Below are 21,718 nucleotides of genomic sequence, written 5' to 3' on the forward strand. Positions count from 1 at the left end.
CAGACTGGTAGTGTGTTCACCAGGGTACTACTGTATTTATTGCTTTTCTTGAATGCGTGGTGCTTCTGGACTCCCCAGGAACACAGCAGAGGAGAAAGTGACAGAAGTGATGGATGTGACCAGGAGGTTTTACTCTTCAATGTGAGAAATTTGTCAGCATCTAGAAGGAATGTTCAATTTCCTGTACCAGTTTGTTGTTGCTGTAAAGGTGAAAAGGGTAAACATTAAGAAAAAGCTGAAACTGTTGTTGAATTTAGCCCTTTATTAAGCAAAGATTTCTCTGCATTTCTTAAAATTATTCTCATAATTTCTGTGTAAAGTCAACTGCCAAAAGATATTTCCTTTCCAGAATGGCTTCAGCCTCTGGTGGTTTGCCAGTGCTTCTGTGAACCAATAATCAGAGGAAACCGAATATCCTTTCAAGTCAGGGGCTCCGAGACTGTAATTCAGTCTGAGGGCATCTTTCTGAGTGTGAGTATGTAGATCCTCAGCTACAGGAGCAAAATACTGGGTTTCCCATTAGATATGGAAATAAGAGCAGATATGGAAGTTTGAGGTTTGAGTTTTCTCTACTGTTTCCTGTAATTAAGAAAATGAGATAATAGAAACTGTCTAATGCAGTGCCTGCTATAGATGGGGGTTCCACATTGATCTACTTTTAGATAAAGCTATTAATGCAAGGTTTCTCGCTGATACTCTTAAACCTTTATATTGAAATTGGCTAATGCTTCACAATTTCTCACGTGATTACCCTTGAACACCATGATAAAGCAGTGGTATCTGTAGAATTGAGATTGTCTGCAGTGATTGCTACAGACCTCTCTGTAGCTCTGTGTTTCTCTTAATTTCCTTCAGCTGCAAGTGCCAATGAACTCAAGGTTCAGAAAGCAGCAAACCTCAGTCTCTCACAGTGACGAGTCTTGACAACCAACAGCAAGTTTAATTCTTGGTTTTGCAAGTAGTTTGCATCTGCTGTTCTTCCCATATTCTAGGAAGCCAGGGCAGATTTGAAAAGTGGAGTTGTAGATAAGAGATGAGTCTTGAGGAGAGGAGTAAAGGGTGGACTTTAAGATAGAATAAACAGTTTGGGCTGGAGAGAAAATAGGTGAGTGTGGACAGGACAAAGTCATCCTGGCCTCCTTTGAGGCTGGCAAAGGCAACTCTGAAATGCTTCTTGGGTGCTGGATTTTTATTTATGGGAGGTGGGCTGGGAAGAATGTTTGTCAAAGTATAGGACCACTGCAGAGGAACTCTGAAGGGATGGGAAGTACCGGCAAAATGCTGAAGGGGGAAGGATGGGTGTTGGTACTGTGGGTCTCATTAAGTTAAGTCCAGCAGCTTCATCAAGATGCTTATGCCTGCTTGGATTGGGAGTGAAGGACCACGAGGGAGCAAGGAGGAGCCCTCAGCTTGTTGGCTACTGTGGTCGATGACGCATCGCCAAGGATCCTTGCCTTTCTTATGACTCCCGCTGTCTCTTCTTCAACCACTTCTCCTTGAGGTTTGCTGTAAAGGTGTGTTGACTGCTAGGCCCAGCTCAGTGAAGGACGAGGCCCTGAAGGACTAATCAGAGCTGCTGAGCCAAGCCTGGTCCTCATGCCTTTCCACCATGGGGAGTCGGGATGGTACTTGTCCTGTAATCACAGCTGCGTAACTGAAGGAGCAGGAGCATCTTCATCTGCCACAAATACCAAAGGAAGTTTGTTCCAGCAGCAGCCTCTTCAACCTCTCCTCAAATTCAAAAGCAGCTGTTAGGAGTAAGTGCGTTGTTAGTGTAATTTGGGGTGGTTCTAAAAAGAAGTCTGAATAAGGGGCAGTGTGTGGCACTGGGACCATCACCATTTCTTTGCATGTTCTGATACTGAGATTGCAGCCTGAGGTGAGGTTGTAACTGAAGCAACTGTGTCAGGTTGCTGAGCCCACTACCTACTACTACTCTGAAAAACTTTCTGCCTAAACCAAAAATAAATCATGCAGTTGCCCTTATTACTTGCAAAGTTCCCTGGGATTTCCCTCCCATTAGTTTAGTTAGTAGCTTGAACAGTCTGTGTGGGGGGTTAGTTAAACTGCGAAGCTTGATCGTCTCTAGCAGTTGCCCATTTTTAGGGCCCTCGGAACCCTTTGTAAATAAAATTACATTCTAAAAATTAGAAATACAATAGAAAGCATATGCTTATTGGAAAATCCATTAGGAGCCGTATATCTGTAGACTACTTAAACAAGGTTTTTGCTTTTCTTCGTGATAGTATTGACACAGCCTTTATTTCAAACATTAATGTTCAGAGAGAGAGTGCTAGTAATATTGCATGCCACACCTGGTTAACTGTTCAGCATTCCAGGGAGGAGGAAAAAACTCTGATCAAGTGTGATATCTGCAAATAAATATGTATATAATGTGAAAATAATTATTTTGAACCCTTAAGTTTTCCATCTTTTTTGTATTTTTAATGACAGCCATATTTTTTTCAGCGCCTATAGTACATATAAAATATTGTGCTCCAATTGTTTTTATGCCCAGGAATGCAATTTCTGTATTTGAGTGTCTTTCTCACTGTCATCAATAACATAAATTTGTCTAAATTCAGCAAGTAAAAACAAGGTTGAAAACTATGTTTTATACCACTAGCTGCAGGGGGCATAAAATTACGGTAATTTGTGGCTTTACTATTGTCAGTCACGTTCAAGGGTTTTTTCCAGTGGAAATTTATCACACGCCTGTCACTGAACATACTACAGAGCTGCAAGGCGTTTTTCTAATAAAAGGCACTTAGAAATTCCCTAGGAAGTACATAAAGCTAAAAATATTCATTCACTTTTCTTTTGTCTTGCTTTTAGAAGGGACAAACCTGGAGCAAGTTTGTCCAGAGCGTTTGGCAGTGCTTAGCTCTGCTGTGACCAGACAGCACTCTCATCTTGGTAACAACAATACCTGGCCAAAATACCTTTTTACATGAGTATTTGTAGGAGTTGTGGGGGAAGGTGGGGAAGCAGGTACAGCTTGTGGTGAGGGCGCCCAGAGCCACTGTGCACAGAATTACTGTGGGACTGGTGGGATGGGGCTGGCTTTTTGACTGTTCGCATGGGCCTGGAATGCCCCTGTGGCTCCACAGGGAATGGCAACATGTGCCCCTATTCCTAAGAATTACAATCCAGAAAGTTGATTAAATGATTCCGTTAAGTGGATGATAAAAGATCAAAGAAGTTGTTGGTGTTCCGCCTTTCTCAGCTGAGATCAGAGTCTCTTGGGGTGATGGCTACCACATGTTTGACCTCCAGCTTACCCACCTGAAAATCCAGCAACTGCCTTGTGTAGCGTAACATCCAGTACCTGGTGACAGCTAGTAAGGGCAGCACGTGTCTCATTTTTCAGAGTTTTTGTGTACCACAATTTGTTGCTGCCTGGTTTGGAACTCCCATGTTTTGGCTTCATGCCTTTCTACCATCAGTTGAAGCACTGCCACAAGGTGATTAGCTATTTTTAACCAAGAGTTGTAGAAGATTTGGTGTGTTTGTTAAGGATAATACTCAGTTCTTTTAGGGCAGTCTTCCCAGCATCGTGACTTGAATCATGAGAAGGACAATGTTTACTTGTGTCAGGCCGGAGCTGCTGGCGGAGGCTGCACAGGCATAGGAGTGGGGGCTATGCTGTTTGGGGTTTTTTCTTCTGACTTTCTCGGTGGAACATGAAAGTTTTTTTATTTTCAAGAAGTTTTTGTTGTTGTTTTTTTAAACTCTTCCCCCAGTCCCCAGTAAATGAAAGTGAGCAAAGGTACTGTCTTGAAGGCTGATGATGTTACCTGTTATCTAGTACAGTTGTATATTATTGCAAGGCACTGAGAGTTTATTGAAAATTTCCTGTTCTGTGCATTTTGGTTTTGACAATTTGTGAATGTTCATAGATTTCCAATTACTCTGCATTTGCTAGAAAATTTGGGCTAATTTGCTTGTTTACAAAATATAAATTTTTTTTGAGGCTAATGGCATTGCTTGTTTACTCACTGTGTTGTTCTGGCCAGTCCATTAACATTTGTGCCTCTAAACCCACTTGTTAAACATGAAAAAATATTGTGTTAGGCAGAAACAGTAGTGAGAAATGCTGGGAGTCTTAGCAAAATCTGATCAGGTTCTTAAAGAGAAGCAAAAGGTACGTATGTGTTGTTGATGGAAGAAGCTGGTTTGGGAGCCATGGTGTGAGGGTTGAAGGGTTAAAGTTGCAGTTTTTTAGCACTGGAAGCATTATAAGTGTCTAATTGTGACCACGAAAGCAAAATAATGCCAACAAAATTTGCAATTCAAAATAACCTTTAAGTTTGATTTAATGACAAAATAAATGTCAGCAAACAGTTTTATAATTCATTATATAAATTGGCAACAGCACTTTTATAAATTATGGATCTGAATTGCTTTTTAAATATTTCCTAAAAAAATAAAAGCAATCATAGGCATTAGTTGTGTGTGTATATACATATGTATGTAATCCATTCGTGCAGATACTTCTACATCTACGTATTAATATGAACACACACTCATATATATGCTTTCTAAAGCTCGTCAGTTCTTACAAGGGTTAAGCGGTTTAAAAATTACCTCAACCCACTGCTTAAACATTGTTGCCTTAATTAATAGCTGCTAACATATGAAGGGCTTGTCTTGGCTCTCCGAGTATAAAAAAAAAAAGTCAGCATGTCACAAAGCTCTGTTCACTGTTTCTTGTCTACTGCCATTAAAATTAATCATTATGGCTAAAACCTGAAAGGTTTGTTATTTCTGGTCCAAGTGGATATACCAACACCTGCGATTTCTTACCCAAAGAATCCCCATGTGTACTGCATTGTCTGTGATTTATTTTTAAAAGAATTTCATAGAGTTTTACTTTTATTGAAAGGAATGGCTATTGATACTTGTTACTTATTTAGCATTTCTCAATGGATTTTGCAATGAACAAATATGGGACAAAACTTTGGGCAGCTACTTATTAATTTAGCTTAGCCATAATGAAAGCTAGTCCTTTCCCAAGGACGAGTTAAAAGTATTTTGGAGGACTGCCACTACCCACAAGCCAATATGTAGAGCAGTGTTTCTGTAATCCATTTTCTAGTGCTAAAGAAGTTTGTTCATTTGCCAAGTGGAGAGACTGCATAAACTTGGAGTGGAAATTGGGGAATATCTTCCTACCTCTGTCTGTATATTAAATACTTAAGTAATAATGACAAATTTGTCTTACCTGTTTCTTTACAGATCAGATACCACCTCTAGAGGTATTGTAACAACACACAGTTCTGTTGTCCAGACAGTACTTTATAATATTTGTGTAACCAGGAAAGATTTTTTTTTTTTCTAAATTTGGTGACTTTTCCTTACAAATATTATTTTTGCTTGTATTTGATAATCCCAGTCCCCAATCTGACATGTCTACAGACTGAAGCCCCATAGCCTGTTGCAGTTTTGTTGTGCCCTGGGCAGTTCAAACAGTAGTTGGACAAAACAACTTGGAAACTGTGTGACCAATTAAACGTGGTGCCATTTCAAAACTGGTTTTTCACTGAGTTGCCTGCAGGAGACCATGACTTACAGCTGAAAAGTGCCTTTCTGAAGCTGGTCAGGGAGGATACAGGGAGAGAGCAAAGACAGCAGTGGGTGAATCCTTGGGATGGTGGCATTGTTGGACTAATTGGCAGTGCTCTGCTCAAGTGGCACATCTGCCTTAACTACATTGCTAAAGTTGGTAGCAAACTGAATGTTGTGTGTGGAACAGACAGTACAGTAAGTTTTGGGCAGTGTCTTCCTTGTGTTCTTTAGTGTTGAGATTGTTATGGACTGCAGCAACTCTGGTTATGCTGGTACAGGTAGTGCAGACAGGAGGGCACAGCGAACTGCTGCTGATACAGGCCAGTCAAAGGAAAAGGAATGGCTACTCTGAAACTTGGAGAGCAAAGCTGTACTGAAATTCAGTTATGACTTTTAGCCTTGGTGCCGTGGTTTAACTCCAGCCAGCAGCCAAGCACCACGCAACCGCTTGCTCACTTCCCCACCAGCAGGACTGGGGAGAGAATTAGAAGGGCAAAAGCCAGAAAACTCATGGGTTGAGATAATGACAGTTTAATAAGGAAAGCACAGGCCATGTACACAAGCAAAGCAAAAGAATTCATTTACTGTTTCCCATGGGCAGGCAGGTGTTCAGCCATCTCCAGGGGAGCAGAGCCCCATCATGTATAATGGTTGCTTGGGAAGACAAAATGCCATCACTCCAAAACCCCCCTTCCTTCTTTCCTCCAGCTTTATATACTGAGCATGATGTCATATGGTATGGAATACCCCTATGGTGAGTTTGGGTCACCTGTCCTGCCTGTGTCTCCTTCCAGCCTCTCATGCACCCCCAATTTCCTTGCCAGCATGTCAGTACAAAAACCAGAAAAGGCCTTGGCTCTGTGTAAGCCCAGCTTAGCAATAACAAAAACATCTCTATGTTATCAACCCTGTGTTCGGCACAAATCCCAAACACAGCCTCATACCAGCCACTGTGAAGAAAATTAACTCTACCCCAGCTGAAAGCAGCACACTTGATTAGAACTCGTGGGAAGATTTCTGTTGCCTCGCTGACCATTTGCTTTTGCAGCAGCAGCAGCTCCACTGTGGAAGTGTGAATAGAGGCCAAAGCATACGGCATGAGCTTCACTGTCTGAGAGGTGCATGATTCCCCTAAACCTGCACTATTTGCAACTCCTGGTAGCACGAGTGGGGCAGGTTGTGTGTCATCCACCCACTCTTCCCTGTGCTCTTCTCTGTACACAGCCCCACAGCATGCTATTGTTAGGCGTGAACGCTAATTGCTGGTATTTCAAGGCTCCTACCTTCTTATTGCTAAAGCCTGTAACAATAATCACAGCCTATATTCCCCATCTCTCAGCATCAAGGAAACAAGATATGATCATAGGCAGTGTGCTAATGTAATTGTAGTATATAGAATATGAGCTTTTTCTATGTAAACAGAGGCCTGGCCACCTCCTATGATAGCTCTTCCTCCACTCCACACGCTGGCTGTTCCTCGGCTCACTGCTCAAGTCCCCATTATGTATACATCTACCCTTGTCATAACACCACCTCTGAAACACTCACACCGTTTGGTCCTGCTGCATAATGTTAAGAGGGTGGAATTTTAAATTGAAAAAGGCTGTTTAAGTAATGTCAGCAGCCTGACTAATTTCACAAAAGGAAGGAAATTCAAAGTTAAGGCTATGGTATATTCTTATCTAGATGCCTGAAGAGTTCTGTGCATGACAATATGCCCCTAAAATTCAGAGCTGTCCTTTATGTCTTTAATTTCTCCCATTGTGTCTCTCCTTTTTTTTTATTAAACATCAAAGTGAATTCACAACAGAGAGTCAGCCTAGAATTTAATCCTCTAAATACCTTGAAAATAGAGGTTTAGACTAGAAGTACCAATATATACCCTTAAAACTTCAGTGTAATATAAAAGAGATTCTAATCACAACAGATCATTACAAAGAAGAGTAAACCATTAAAAAAAAAATTAAATGTCTGAAATATAATAAAAAGGAATAATTAAGAATCAAACAGGAAGCTGCTATTCTGACAATTTAATGATGCTGAATTGGACTGAAAGAATTGGCTTTGCCATTAAAAGGCAATGAAAATCTGATAATTTCAAAATGGCACTGAAATCAGATCAAGTGGGTTTTTTTTGAAATCAAATGCAGCAGAACCAGAAAGATATGGTAGAATTCGCCTTAGAAGAACCTTGGAGTATTTTGGATTCCTACTACTGCCTAGGGCTGAAGATCTTACTTTATCAGACCTGCTTAATATCTTTAGACCGGGGTCTTCCTGGGAATGTATTACCTCATGGAATCTGTGGAAAGTAATGTGGCAGTCCTAACTGCCAAATTGAATGATAAAATATGGATGTTCTTTCATTCTTAATTCTTAAAAAAAAGCCAAACCAAACCTTGATTTACGTAACAGTATCTGGGTCATTATAGCCGATTACAGGAGGAGTTTTCCACTGTGTGGAACATGGGAATGAAAGTCAAGTAGTCATCTGCTTTGGGTTTCTGTATATAAGAACAGAGATATGCATCTAAACATTTAAAAGCAGCAAGCTAATCTTACAAAATGCTCACAGCAACTGTACACCTAATTTTTACATGCACTTACCGTGACTGTGTGTGAATTATGCCCATTTATTTACTGATACTCATTTTCTGAGCAAAACTAGGTGCACAATTGCAAGCATTTAATAGATTGCATTGTTAGATTTTTAATTACTCGGGGGCAGGTTGGTATTTTCTACCTGAGAACCTTAGGAAGCAAACTTGGTGAATTGCTATGATTTGTACTGCCATGGAGAAAGATGTCGTTAATAGCAATCAATTACTATGTATTTATACTGTAAAAATAAATCCAGGAAGGTGAAATAATTTTATTGTCATCGTCTCTACAGTAAGCAAATACCTATTTTGGGCATCATCAGCATCTAACTGGAATACAAAGGCAAAGCTTTAAAATACATAAGGAAGTAGAAATAACACAACAGTTCTGTATTCCATCCTTGCACATGTTCTCCTGAAGCACCTGTGAAATCTTCTGTGTTGCTTTCCTCTGTGCTGTGTTTGTGAGTGCTGAATGTCATATATGCCACAGCAAGTAGTGTTCTGATCCTTTTCTCTCGCAGTTCTTTGAATTAAGTACGTGATCACTATGTGTTCCAACATTATGTACTAAAACATCAGCTATTACAATGGGCAACGGGTCCTTTTAAATCGGTGGCCCATAGCTCAGAATATATCCAGGTGTGGAGAACTCAGAAATGCCTTGTCACCTATGAAAACCGTGTGTCAAGGAAACAAAAAGCCCAAAGCCCACCCCGAACCCCCAGCCCAGGCTGAAGCTGCGGTCCGTGGCAGCCTTGCGGGGAGCACCGCCCGCATCCCGACTCCTGGGGTTCTGCTGCCATCCTGTGGCAGCCGCGCTGCCGGCGCCCGCCTCTTCCCCTGGGAGGCTGCCGGGGGGGACCAAAATTGGGCTCGTTCTTCCCCTGCCTTCCTGCAAGGGACGCTGACACCTGCTGACTCCTCTGCTGTTACCAGTCTTGGGTTGATTTCTGCTTGATGAAGCGCAGAGATAAATAGTATAAAAGCAGGAAGCTGCAAATGATTCCAGTGAGGACAAGGTAGCTCACGTAGAGAGGATGGGAGTCCAAGTCCAGAGACTGAATGATCTGTAATGACCAATAACACAAAATTGGGAAAAGGCACAAAATTTTCATGCTGGATCTGTGAAGTGTATTTTACATGTGAGTTCCCTTGGCCCATGCCATCTTTCCCCTTGGTTTCCAGCTGGATGTAGCTTTCAGAGTTGTTTGATAGCAGGTTGCAGCTACGCTATTCCTATTTCAGAGGAACACAGTTCAGCTTCTGAACAGTTCCAGCAAGTGCATAGTTGGGGCTTGTGTAGGAAATAGTCGCCCATGATTATTTTCTTTTTTTTTCCTTTTTTTTTTTCTCTTCCACTAAAAGGAAGGCGTATGAGTGACTGCTATAGGGACATCTTTGAGGACAAATTTACAATATACTAAGTGTAACATGACTTCACGCATTGATTTGGCACTTGCCAAATTTGAGGCCTACAACATCCATTTAAATATGACAGGCTTTCCACCTGTTGTGGAAACAATTAAATGTTTGTAACAATTTTTGTTACTGACTTACAAATTTCCCTGGTATTTGAAAAGTAGTGTTTCCAACAGTCATTTCATATGTCTGGTCAGTGAACTGAACTTGCATCATTCCTTGAAAATTCCATCTGATGAAAGAGATTTTAGAAACCCAAAAAGGAACTGAAAAAGAAAAAACAGAATGAAAGAAATTGATACACATACACAAAACTTGAGCCCTCAAAAACTGCTGTGCTACTGCCAAATACAGCAGCTTTGTCTCATTTCTTGACAGCCAGAGGCTGTAAACATGTAGGAGTTTATTACTGGACAAAATAGCAGATATACTTTATGTTGTTACATGGAGATGGGAAGTGAGGAGTAAGCTAATATCCATATCCATCAAACTCCTACTGTCAACTAAGTCTTCCTGGAGCTCCATCTTCATCTTTTGAATACAATTCTTTTTACTGAAAAGTTTGGCAACCACATAAGAATCAAGCCTTTCACTAGTGCTTTTTTGACCAAACTTCCTGTTCCCTCATTTTCAGATGGAGAAACTTATATAAAATGAATGACTCCGCTGTCACCATCCAAGAAGATAATTGCAAAGGTAGGAGTAAAGCTGAGTTTTCCTGCAACATCACAACAACTAGTCACTGATGAAAGCCATTGATGTTTCCAAGTCAGTTTGGAGGGATGGTGGAAGCTTTGTCTCACCTGTCCAGAGACCTTCTAGGCTTATCACAAAACCACCACTCAGGTAGAACGATGTGAAAAGGACATTGCCAAGGAAGGCCGAGAGCTGCAAGGTCGGCAGCAGCGCTGCCACCCAGAGTGCCATGGCACGGGCACTGTACACAGCCAGCCACACCGAGAGGAAGTTCAACAAGAAATGCTCTGGTTCAGGAATGAGGTTTGCCAGCCAGTAGATGGGAACTCCATAAATTATAACAAAAGCACAATGTTCTGGAAGCTCCCCCAAAATCTGTTCAGGGAGAAGAAAAATTAAATTAAAAAAAGAGAATGAGTTGAATGATAATTACAAAACCACATGAGATGTGCCCTAATGTACTTATGGACTTCTTATAAAAACTACAGGAAATACTCCCCTAGAACACAATCCTCTCCCTGTTAGGGGTTGTCAGTGACATGCAAAAACAATCCGCAGCAGAAACTGAAATCCATGCTAGTTTTTTCTCCAGTTGTGACATTGCCTGTAACTAATTGTTAAATGGAGAGGACTCTTGTTATAGATTACAGGTCTTGTTTTGTTACAGTTTGGGCAGTTTCTAAGAATTTAAGACACTTTCCCTGAGAACTGGTGTGCTTGATAACAGCAATACTGTGACTGACTCATGGCTACTGTATTTGCCCCAATTTGGTTGAACCTAGTGCTAGATCAAATTTGAGACAAATTTGGCTGTTGGTCCATTCCCCACCTTGTCCAAAAGGCAGTCCAGTTAGCAGCTTAATTTGTTGTAAAACAAAAGGATAAATAGGATTTTCTCAAATATCTGAAGAGGTCTATAGAGAGCATTAGTTGTTCCAAAGAGGGTTGCTACTATCCTGTAATACTAAGGTTGTAACAAATTACATCGATTTCTCTGTGAATAATGTGCAATCTTTGTGACACAATGCAGAGAATATTTTTCTCTGGCAACCACTAATAAGCATTTAAAATCTTGTGCAGAAATGGAAACCTAAATTACAGATGCCATGGCAGGCAGAACTCATCTAACAGCGGCAACATCACAAAGAAGGGATTATTCTAAACCCTTGTGAAAAAGAGAATGTAATTTTTAAAAAAAGTTTTAAATTTAATTCCAGGAACTCTGGCTTTTTATGCACTTAATACAGCTTTTTTATTTCTGACCAGCACAGGCCCAAACAACTACTGGAAACATCACAGTTTGTAATTTCTGTTTTACCTTTGCTTTAGCTTTTGATGCAAATATTTTGTTTTACAGATCAAGACATGTAAGCAAACTTTCAGAGATGCTGCAGTGAATTATGCAGGTATGTAAAATTGCCCAAACCCTCAAATTTGAGTTTGAGATTTCTTAAATTTTGGCCAAACAGCCCAGCAAAAGATTCTTCTTTGGCTTCTCTGGTGTGGGATCTCAGCCATGACTTATGGCAACAGATCTAAAGTAGTGTGAGGTTTGATCTATTAATGTCAAGGAAGCAAGAACGATAGCCTTAGCTGGCAGACACAAAAGAACAAAATCTGATATGAATATGATTGTTTATACAACAAGTACTTGATTTGCTTGTGTTTTTTTAATGTTCAAGACAGCTGTTTGTATTTCCTGGCAACAAAACCAATTACCTTAGCAAAGAAGTATGGGCTAACAGAGTACATTCCACCTTCCAAATCATGATAAAGCATTGCTCTTTCTGAATGGCCTGCAGAGTAGAAAAAACAGATTGTTTTAGGCCTTGGGTTGTATTAATAAGTTTAATTTTTTCATTAATTTAGGAATCTTCTGATTTTGCATATAATGTTTACAAGAAAACTGACACTTACATTTGGCAATAACATCCAAAATTATTGTGAATGGGATTAGGGCACCTATCATGTACAGCAGTGCCGTTGTGTCACGAATAGAGAGTCCATCTTTGTCATGGCCATAGTACAAAAATCCCATTAATAATGACATAAGAAGGGCCTCAAATCCACGGATTAATAACGTTGAAAGATCTCTGAAGTCATTGGAGACTTGACGACTAGGAAAACAGCAACATTGACCATAAGATATAGTACTTAATAATGCCAGTCACGTTCAGAGACATTGCCCCAAACAGTGTTAAAATCAATTCATGGAACTTGCTGACTTTGTGGTGGGAGTTGGGCTGCCTCTTTCTGTAAAGGCTTTTACCTAATCAAAGCTATGAAGCATCTGTAGCCACTGAGTATTTCAGGTCTGAAATGCTGAAAGCTTGAAGGAAGGCAATGCGTGTGGGACATTTTGTGCTTCTTTCTTATGATTTGAAATGCAAATGGGCATGATACGTAACTGTTTATGCTGAAGATAAGTTTACCTTAATAATACAGTGAACTGCTTTAAGGCTCCTGGTAACTGGTCACTTGAATGGTGAGGCATGTTGATAGCCTCTTCTGAATTTAAATGGGACCTGTCCAAAAGGAAAAGAGAAAAAAAAATTGAAATTTGCACAGGCTGTAGCTATTGTTTCAGATCCTCTGTATGACACTCTTTTCTTTACCTCTGCTTGCTGACTGTGGTCACAACACTGTCTCCTTCAGTAACTTTCCATAAGAAATCATCAAAATGTTTGACTTTTTCTAGGAACAAGTTGGCAAGAGTATTTGCTCTTTTTCGGCTTTCCATCTCCTTTTCTGCGTTTTGTTTATCGATACTGGTAAAATCAACTGCAAGACATTACTTGATGTAAGTCCATATGCTAGAGAAGTCATAACTTTATGATGTGCTTAGAATCAGGGATTTCATTGTGAACAGATAGTACAACCTGTGTACATGCATTGACTTATAATAGTTAAAACTTTATCAGTTACTTTAGGCACTTAGAGATGAACAGATTGTTCATGTGTGTGTTTCTTACCTAGTGATTCAATGAATCACTGAGAGATTATATAATTGCTTATTATAATATTATAAACTACTATTTCAGATTTGTCGCAATTTCATAGTGCCTTGAGAGGAGTGCTGAGAAAAAAAGCTATTTGAATTTTCTTCCTGGTGTGTAGGCATTTACAATCTTTTATGTGACTTTGACTTAAATCACATGTTTCTTTCTTCATCTGAAAAATTACAGTTATCATCTTATTTGTGTCTTATGGAGGTGCCATAAACTTTACCAGATACTGAGAAAGACCAAAAGGAGTATTATCTTAGGACAACACGGAGAGACAGTAGTTGACTTAGCATTGTTTTTTTACTTAACAAAATGATTTTTTAAAAAATCTAAACTTATAGTAGTATTTTCCCATGTTGACCTTCAGTGTAGAGTGACAATACCTGATGTTTTGCAGATGCTTTCTGAGAGAACAATCGCTGCACACCTCCTGATTCCTTGCATTGGGCTGATCATCTCTGTTCAGCCACTCCTTAGCAGGAGTCCACCAGAAATTAGTTCAGTCTGCCCTGTCTTCCCTTCTACCATGATCTCCTGTTTTTCTATCAGATGCACAGCCAGCATTTGTGTGTTTCCATCATGTGCTCCTTCTTGCTGTGGATCCTCTGCCATCCCATCCTATTTCCGCCTTGCTGCTGCCCATATTTCTTTTCCTATGGGTGCTGACTCCACATACTGCTAAAAGATCTTCCACCTCCCTCTCTCATCCCTCCCTACCTCCATGTCGTAGGGGTTTGTAACCACAGGCAGCAGCTACAAGTTTGTCCAGGACTGCCTCTCCATTCCCCTGCAGGGATGCTCAAGCCTTCCTCGAGGCTGTCCTTGGCTGAGGACTGCTCTGAACCCTGATTGTGACAAAGGTCTTTTTGCAGGGCTTGACACCGAGTTTAACTTCTGTTTATCTCTGCACAGCTGACGTTGCCTGCCACATAGGCACAGCTGAAGAGGTTACTCTAGAGCACTGAGGCTGTCTGTACTCCAGAGCTGAAGAGGTTACTCCAGAGGACTGGTGTCTGTATGAGGTTTCCTGGCCAACTTGAGTGCAAAGACCTAAGGGCTGCAACTGAACCAGCCTCTGTTAAGAGATTCCTGCCCATTAGATTAAAAGGGTCAGATTCCCTTTCCACGTTGCAAAAACCAGAAGAAGAATGGATTTGAAACCATGTAAACTTTCTTTGAGGAGTAAAAGGATTGCTTTTTTGGGTTAGCTTTTTCTCCCTTCTGGTGTGCTCTGTTGGGCAGATTTCTCTTTCCCATTTACTGTTCCAGGTGCATATTATTGCTCACTCTGGGGAAACTAGCTTCTACATTTCTTGATTGAGAAGTCAGAGAACTGGCTACAGAAAGCAATTCATCAGTTTGTCTTTCCCAGTCAAAGTTTCAACCAGCTAAAACATGGGATTAAGTGTGCTAAACATGGAGGAGTTGCTATACCTGGCAGAGTTAGAAGGAGGATTTTTTAAAAAATTGATTTTGTCCATACATCTTTTTCTTACATTTTCTGTACTGAGAAATAGGGATCTCATTAAAAATGGAACTTGCTGCAATATTGATTTGAGTCAGTTATAAGACATTTCTAAGACAGTTATTGTCTACAAAAATCAATGTTAGTTAGACAATTATGAAAGCAAATAATTTCCAGTAACCTTTTTTTTATGGCACTGCTTGATACTAACCATAGAAATCTGCAGGATTGCTGTACCTTGGGCAGGGATAGCCTAGTTCCGTGAAATACTGGACCATGTCTCTAGCTGTTCCACAATAGACAGTGAGTCCAGAAGTCATCAGAAGAACTAAATCAAACAGTTGGAAGATATCTGACCGAGGCTGATGAAGTGAAAGAAGAACCAATCTGTTTCCCCTGGCCAGTCTGGATAATGTTATCACGAGGTTATGTGCAGTAAAACTGTCCAATCCAGATGTGGGTTCATCAAGTATGAGTATTCCTGCCAAATACAATAAGTTTAGCTATGGAAAGCAGCATGTTTGATTTGAAAAATATGTTCTAAATGAAATGGTGCTAGTGCATGAAATATCACTGATTATTTTTAAATTTAAAGGAAAAAGATATATTCTTTTACTTCAGTACCAGTGCATTTATTCCTGAGCATCACTTCTTACAAAATAAAAAGTCTTCTGCTTTCTCCATAATTACAAAAATATAACCCTATACAAGCAAAAAATGTTCAAATCCATTTCCTAGTGAAAAAACTGATGTCAAATCTTGCTTTACAAGAGGCTCAGTCAGGTTAGTAGTGCTTTTGATATATATAAGATCAGATAAGGGATTCAATCTGGCAAAATCAGCTGTGGATTTAGCCTCATGTTTTGCTTCTGCTGAAGACAATGGAAGTTTCTAGTTCACCTGCTGCATGAGCCAGCCATGTCAGTGAGTTGCACAAGACTGCAAGGACTGACTATACAGCCAAGAAAATTACCTTCCCTGTAAATACTGCACATGTAAATGGCGGCTGGGTCAGAGGAAAGGAAAACAATCTCCATGTTACAATAGGTCAGCAGCCTTCCAAAGTAACTTGTGGTATGTGGTCAGATAAACAAAAATGTTACACTGATATGCACAGACCAGAGCACTGCTTGAGGGTAACTTCAGGCAACTTTCAGTAGTCTTTGTGATGGTGGGTGAGAGTGGTGGGTGAAGTATCCCAGGGAGGCTCTGCCTTGGTCTGCTTCCGCTTTTCCATTGGCAAAGGTGACAGAAACACAAGTGGGCCAGCTGCTAAAAAACACTCTGTTTACAGAATTATTACTGTAATAATTACAGTTTTATCTGTGATCAGCACTGATTTCAATTTAAGCAAACGGAGCAGCACCCAATCACTGTGTCTAACTGTGCTATGGAGAGGTAACCTCTAGCAGAGGGTGGTGCCAGGTTAAGTGTTCTGAGTATGTTAAGTGTTCTCAAGCTGCCCCTGGGGCAGTGTGTCTGACTGTTCCCTGAAAGCTCCTGTCTTCATTTACTGCCCCATTATCCCCAGGTTGTCTGTGGTAGGCACGAGGAAGGTGTTAGGGTTTTGCTCACCTGGGTTCCAGAGCAGCTGCACACCGATGCTCACTCTCCGCCTCTCGCCTCCTGAAACACCACGGAGCAACTCATTCCCTACCCTGGTGTTTGCACACTGGCGCAAGCGCAGCTCTGCTATGACATCTTCTACCTGGGGGATCCGAAGGGCAACAGAGAGAAAGCAAGTGTTCATTTGGACACTCGTGCATAGATAAAACTGAAAATAAGATTAACGTGGTTAAAATTCGTCTGGATATTTCAGACCTATCTGATCAAGAGACACTCTTGATTTTAGAGATAACATTAAAAAAGACTCAGCGATCAAAAATTTAGTTTGTCTTTCAGCCTCTGTAATGCTTTCTCTAGATTGTCATTTTTTGTGAGCTTTGGAACAATTGCTGGTTTCTATCTTGAAAGATGGAAAAGGTTTATAATTCATAATCTACATAAAAAAATATCAGATTAGCTGTTCTGACTCCAAACACACAGGATCTCTCGGATAATTCCTGTCAGACACATTTTTGACAACTTTACTTTTTTCCAACAGCTTAATTACCCTTTTTTTCCTTTGTGAGTCTGAAAAAAACTTCGGAAGGCGCAGTTTGGCAACGAACAATAGTGTTTCTCTGACAGTCAGGTGGGGGAGCAGTCGGTCATCCTGCCGCACATGTGCAATGCATTTCCTAACAAGCTGGGGAGTGCTGGGTTCATTGTTGATCAGGATTTGACCAGACTTGATTTTGCCTCCATGATCCCGGCAGGTTATCACGTCAAGCAAGGATGTCTTTCCACCGGCTAGAAAAGTCAAAATTGAAAATTAAATTAATTCCCAAGGGATCATTTTGAAAAGTGGTCTTGTCACAGACAGAGGATAGAAATTTTTGTTCCTTAGCATCTCTTACACAACACTTCCTGCAGTTTTTCCAAAGCCACAGAGACGGAATGGTCTTCAAAGAGAATACTGACTATAAGCTCATGTTCAGGAAATCTCTCCCCTCTGGAATGGAGTATGGGGCTTTAACCCTTGTCATTTCTCAGCAGAATTGGGAGGTTGGGCGTTGAGGATAGTTCCATGAACACAAGAAGAAAGATCTCTTTGGTTACCTCTCTTTCACTTTTGAAACATAGGTGACAGGTGGTGTCTTGCCCTGGCTGCAAGGCTGACACCCAAATGCTAAGCAAGAGCTTTCTTTGTGGAGGGATTTGTGAATTCAGATACAGCAGCTGGATCAGCTGAACGACTAAGGTGCTGAATGATTATACAGACAATAAGAACCTTAATCATGATTGAAATAAAAATTATTATGACTTAAATAAGACAAAAAGACAGTTAAATAATTAAGAAAAGCTGGCTCATAACCAGAAGTAGGAAAAGTAAAACAATGAAAACAAAACCTGATGTGTAGTTAAATAGCAAATGAATTTTTCCTTTTTGCTGTATGATACTGTATGTAAACACACAGAGCTCTCTTTTTATGATTAAATGTCATTTATTTCTAGTCTCCCTGTTGAAAGATTAACTCCACACTTGTTTCTTAATACATACATTTTAAAAAAAGAAACCCATCCATCTGTAAACCACATATTGCTCTGTTTAAGAGTGACATATTGATTGCCATTGACAATGTGAAACCCATCAACAGTTTAATCCATTTTATTAAGGCATTTGATGAAATAAATGATAAACAGCTTTTGAAAATAGTTTGACTAGATTGCTGAAAGGGGTTTGTGCTCAGTGTATGTTATCTTACAAAGGTGCTATATCTATAACTTCATATGTTATTTCATCACAAGCATCTCCTTTTATTTTTTGGAGAATCTCTAAGGTACAGCTTCAATTACATTAAGGATATGTACTAAGAAAAAATTCCCGTGGCAATAGGGAGGAAACACCTTTTTTTGTAGAAATAAAGTTTAAACTTTTTGGCAAACATGCCTTGTCTTTGAAAGAGAGCATCTTCACTGAATCACTGAGATATAGAAGAGTCGTGGACACACAGCATGGAGGTTTTTCCCTCCAAAGTGAAGTACTTTTTACTTCAGTTTAACACATCATGTGTCTACTTCTTATCTCCCTAGATGAGCTTAGGCTCAATTGAACACATGAAGAAAAGGCCACCTCTCCATTAGACAACCTCACCTTGGAGAAGATTAGACCAGTTCCACCAGAAAATAAAGGAAAAAAAGAAAAAGACATTGTGAAGCCGAGACCCCAAACAGAAGTGGAACTGTGTTTTCTTCTCTGTAAGTTTCTCTTAATGAACCCAAATGCAATATTTTGTCATGTTAGAATTGTTTCAATCTAAAGGGGATTCCTACTTATGGCTATGCAAGTTGGCACTGATATTTCTTATGGGGTCTGTCCTCATTTGTCTGCTATGTTTTCTGGGTAAGACCTGCAATTGGCCTGTTTTGAATCTGAGCCATGAAGCTGATTCATGTCCAGCAGATCTGGGGCTGCAAGGCCACAGTTATGACAATACCTCACTACACCTCAGGAAACAATTAGCAAATGTGTACAAGGCATAACAAAATAGGGTTTGAAAATCAATCTTATACCCAACTCCCCTAACCCCTGTGGTATCATTCTTTGTTTCCTCATAGATCATGTCACTTAAAGAATGTATTTAAGTGACACATTGCCAATAGTTTTTTCCTCAACTAGATTTTGACATTAAAAAACCTGCTTTTGGTTGTGTGCATTTTATCTGAGAGTTGGTCATATCCTGAAATTTCTTTGCTCTTACCAGTGCTTCCTATAATAGCCAGCATCTGACCACTTTGAACTTTTAAATTCAGGTTCTGGATTATTGGCACATGAGAATGGGGATCCGATTTCCAAGTCCAGGGCATTTTCATCTGTGCAAGGTTTTCATACCAGGGAATCTGGGATGCTGTGTTAACCTAATAAAGAAATAAACAAGTCCCTTCAAGGAATAAACTCTTTAGCAACAAATATCTTCAAAGTTACGATGTTACAAGCAAAGAATATAATTGTTAATCCTCAGAAATACATGGAAAGAAGTTCTTTTGCAGTCATCTATGGGTTTTGTGTTTTGCTTCTCGTTCCTTTAATCACTAAATCTATCTCTGTTCTCTATTACTTTGGAAATTTATTGCTATTGTAAATTTTAAATTAAAAAATTTAATGTAATTTGAAATTCTATTAAACTGAAAATTGTGCAATCTACTTCAGATGCCGTGGTGACACAAAGGAGATGAAAAATTTCACTGGTTCCTTGAAATCCTCCTTATTAGTCATCCTCTCTTCATCTCCTTCCACATACTCATTTTTGCCAGCAAGGGCTCCCGACATCTCTAGCCCGACAGAAAGTCCCTCTGCCCTAACCTTCAGAGGAATGATTTTGCTCAAGACTGAAAAAGAGCAGAGCTTAGAAACAGATCTTTCTTTCCGTCTTACCCCCTTGCTTTACTAAATATATTTACAATGGAGGGGTTGGTCTGCTGTCAGTATTGCAGCCGAGAGTATGACTCTACTCACAAAACCATGTATTTGACTGTGCAACAGTTGTGTGAACTTTTTCAACTTTGTTTGGCTTTTAAAATGGCTTGTGTATAGAAACAGGCATTGCTGGATATGCTTCCTGATGAAGGGAGGTATTTAAATGACAATTCTTACCTGGTAATTGAGTTCTTTGACCTCAAGAACATTCGATTTTCCACTGTATGTGAAATACAGACTGTTATCTTCTTCAGAGGAAAAAATAGTGTCCTGGGTCTTGGTCTGGAAAAGTTGTTAGGTGAATTACAACAGTTAATTACAACAACTAAAGTACTGTTAAAATCTGAGTTCAGAAAAGACGAAGCACAAAGGTAAATATATTTATGGAATATAACAATATTATTGAAGAGATACTGTAGTGCAAAAGTCTGAGAGGTTGAAATAAGTTATCTATTATCTGTTAATCAGTGTGAAATGTACTTTGTTCTGGTGACGTGTATGAGGGCCAAACATGCTGTGCTGTGCTTTTCTAGTCGCTTTCAGTTTAAAAGTGGTCACTCAAAATGGAGATAAATGTCATGTCAGTATAAAGAGAATAGACTCTTTCTTTTTTTTTTAGGAAAAAAATATAGTGCTTCAGCAGTGTTAGTCTACTTGACCAAAATGGTGCATAATTCATAAGTTATAGCGGCTAAAAATTAATGTTCACTGGAATTATATCTGTTATTGAATTCCACATGGACTCAAACTTGGAGAATTTGTGAACAAGTGGGTATGCAACCACAAGTACAGTCTCTTTCTCCTCTTCTGTTTTTTAAATTTACAGTTTTTCAACTGTGGAACTTAGTGTTCTGAGGTATCAGTTAAAATAACAAGTCTCTACTTGGCTTGATTAACCTTTTGCATACAGCTGCAATTATGAAGTCGTTGCTGAGGCAGCTTTCTGGATTTGGGTGTAACTCTGTGTGCATGCCTGCAGTTTTTACTCCAGGCAGCCATATCTCTCCCAAAGCCCTGTGCTTTTCCTACAAGTCAGACTCATTTCTAGCTAAGGCAAACATATCTGTTCCCTGTGTAGCAGACCCTATCCATGCCTGTGGTATCTTTGGCAGCTGAAGACCACTATCTTAGTGTGCACCACATACCCTCACAGCAAACAAGGCTGATTAATCTTTTCAATCTAGATACAGTCTAGATAGCAGAAAGCAATGTCACACGAAGCAGCCTGAAAAGCCGCATGAAAGCCCTCCAAGCTCCTGCTACTGCCAAAGCACTCTGTGCTCTTGCTTATGTTGAACCTAACTTTTGAAAACAGGTGCTCCCCAGCAAATGTGGGTATCAGTCTGAAGGCATATCCTGGGAAAGCCAGTCCAGGCCATGCTGAGGGGCTTTCTCCTCCATCCACATATTTGGAGATCGCCCCTCTCAATTCCACCACTGTGGCATCTGAGCACTGGCCTCATCCCCAGTATGCTCTGGTGGGGGGTGTGGACCCTTTCTGCTCCCCATCTCAGAGCTGGAGGAGCTGAGGGCTCACCAGCTGCAAAAGCCCTGTGGGAAGACTGCCTGCCTGCCTCTCCCAGCTCCCAGCAAGCACTGTAGCTGCAGGACAGCTGAGCCCATCAGGTCCCTCCCGACTCCCTGCAGGTCTCACTCACTGGCAAGCCCTTGCATGTCACCTGGCTCCAGCCGGCATCATCCAGAGAGACATTTTCAGTGGTTTCCTTCATCATGGTGGTGGAAGGTCTCACTCCTTGCAGTGGTTTGACTTGTCTCTTTGAAAGAAATCCTTCTCCTCTTGGTTTGGAACTCAGTCCTTTCCAGGCACCTTCACCGCAGCACCATATCTCCTGGTGTGCTGTGTCTCTGCAGCTGGCATGACCCCGTGGACAGGGAAATATTCCCCTCCTCTGGGACAGTAACAGCTCGGGCTAAAGGTACA

The 21,718-nt window shown here is 40.4% G+C and overlaps 1 protein-coding gene across 3 annotated transcripts; it reads right to left on the reverse strand.

The window, feature by feature from the left end:
- Positions 1-257: 257 nt before the first annotated feature.
- Positions 258-21,714, reverse strand: ABCG8 (ATP binding cassette subfamily G member 8). Of its 3 annotated transcripts, XM_027681997.1 has the most exons (14): positions 21,435-21,714; positions 19,954-20,058; positions 19,061-19,217; positions 16,870-17,108; positions 16,332-16,464; positions 14,968-15,237; positions 12,902-13,067; positions 12,719-12,811; positions 12,204-12,403; positions 12,006-12,082; positions 10,394-10,661; positions 9,729-9,856; positions 9,060-9,238; positions 258-1,007 (listed from the first exon to the last, which is right to left on the reverse strand). In XM_027681997.1, the coding sequence occupies exons 1-13, from the start codon at positions 21,507-21,509 to the stop codon at positions 9,101-9,103; spliced, it is 2,049 nt and encodes a 682-aa protein (XP_027537798.1). In that variant the 5' UTR covers positions 21,510-21,714; the 3' UTR covers positions 258-1,007; positions 9,060-9,100. The 3 variants fall into 3 exon arrangements, with proteins under 3 accessions (XP_027537798.1, XP_027537800.1, XP_027537797.1); XM_027681999.1 differs by lacking the exon at positions 258-1,007 and having other exon boundaries at positions 8,437-9,238; positions 21,456-21,714; XM_027681996.1 differs by lacking the exon at positions 258-1,007 and having other exon boundaries at positions 8,437-9,238.
- Between the last annotated feature and the right edge of the window lie 4 nt (positions 21,715-21,718).

The sequence above is a fragment of the Neopelma chrysocephalum genome, unplaced genomic scaffold (genome assembly GCF_003984885.1).
Source record: "Neopelma chrysocephalum unplaced genomic scaffold, ASM398488v2 Primary Assembly neopelma1_61b, whole genome shotgun sequence".
In the NCBI taxonomy this organism is placed as follows: Eukaryota; Metazoa; Chordata; class Aves; order Passeriformes; family Pipridae; genus Neopelma; species Neopelma chrysocephalum.

Excerpts from the sequence above, each read along its gene's own strand:
- ABCG8 (XM_027681997.1), bottom strand. The coding sequence starts at position 21,509 with ATGATGAAGGAAACCACTGAAAATGTCTCTCTGGATGATGCCGGCTGG. Across the intron at positions 15,238-16,331 it reads GCAGCTGCTCTGGAACCCAG|GAATACTCATACTTGATGAA; the intron begins GTGAGCAAAACC and ends TGTATTTGGCAG. Across the intron at positions 10,662-12,005 it reads GCCCATACTTCTTTGCTAAG|ATTTTGGGGGAGCTTCCAGA; the intron begins GTAATTGGTTTT and ends CTCCCTGAACAG.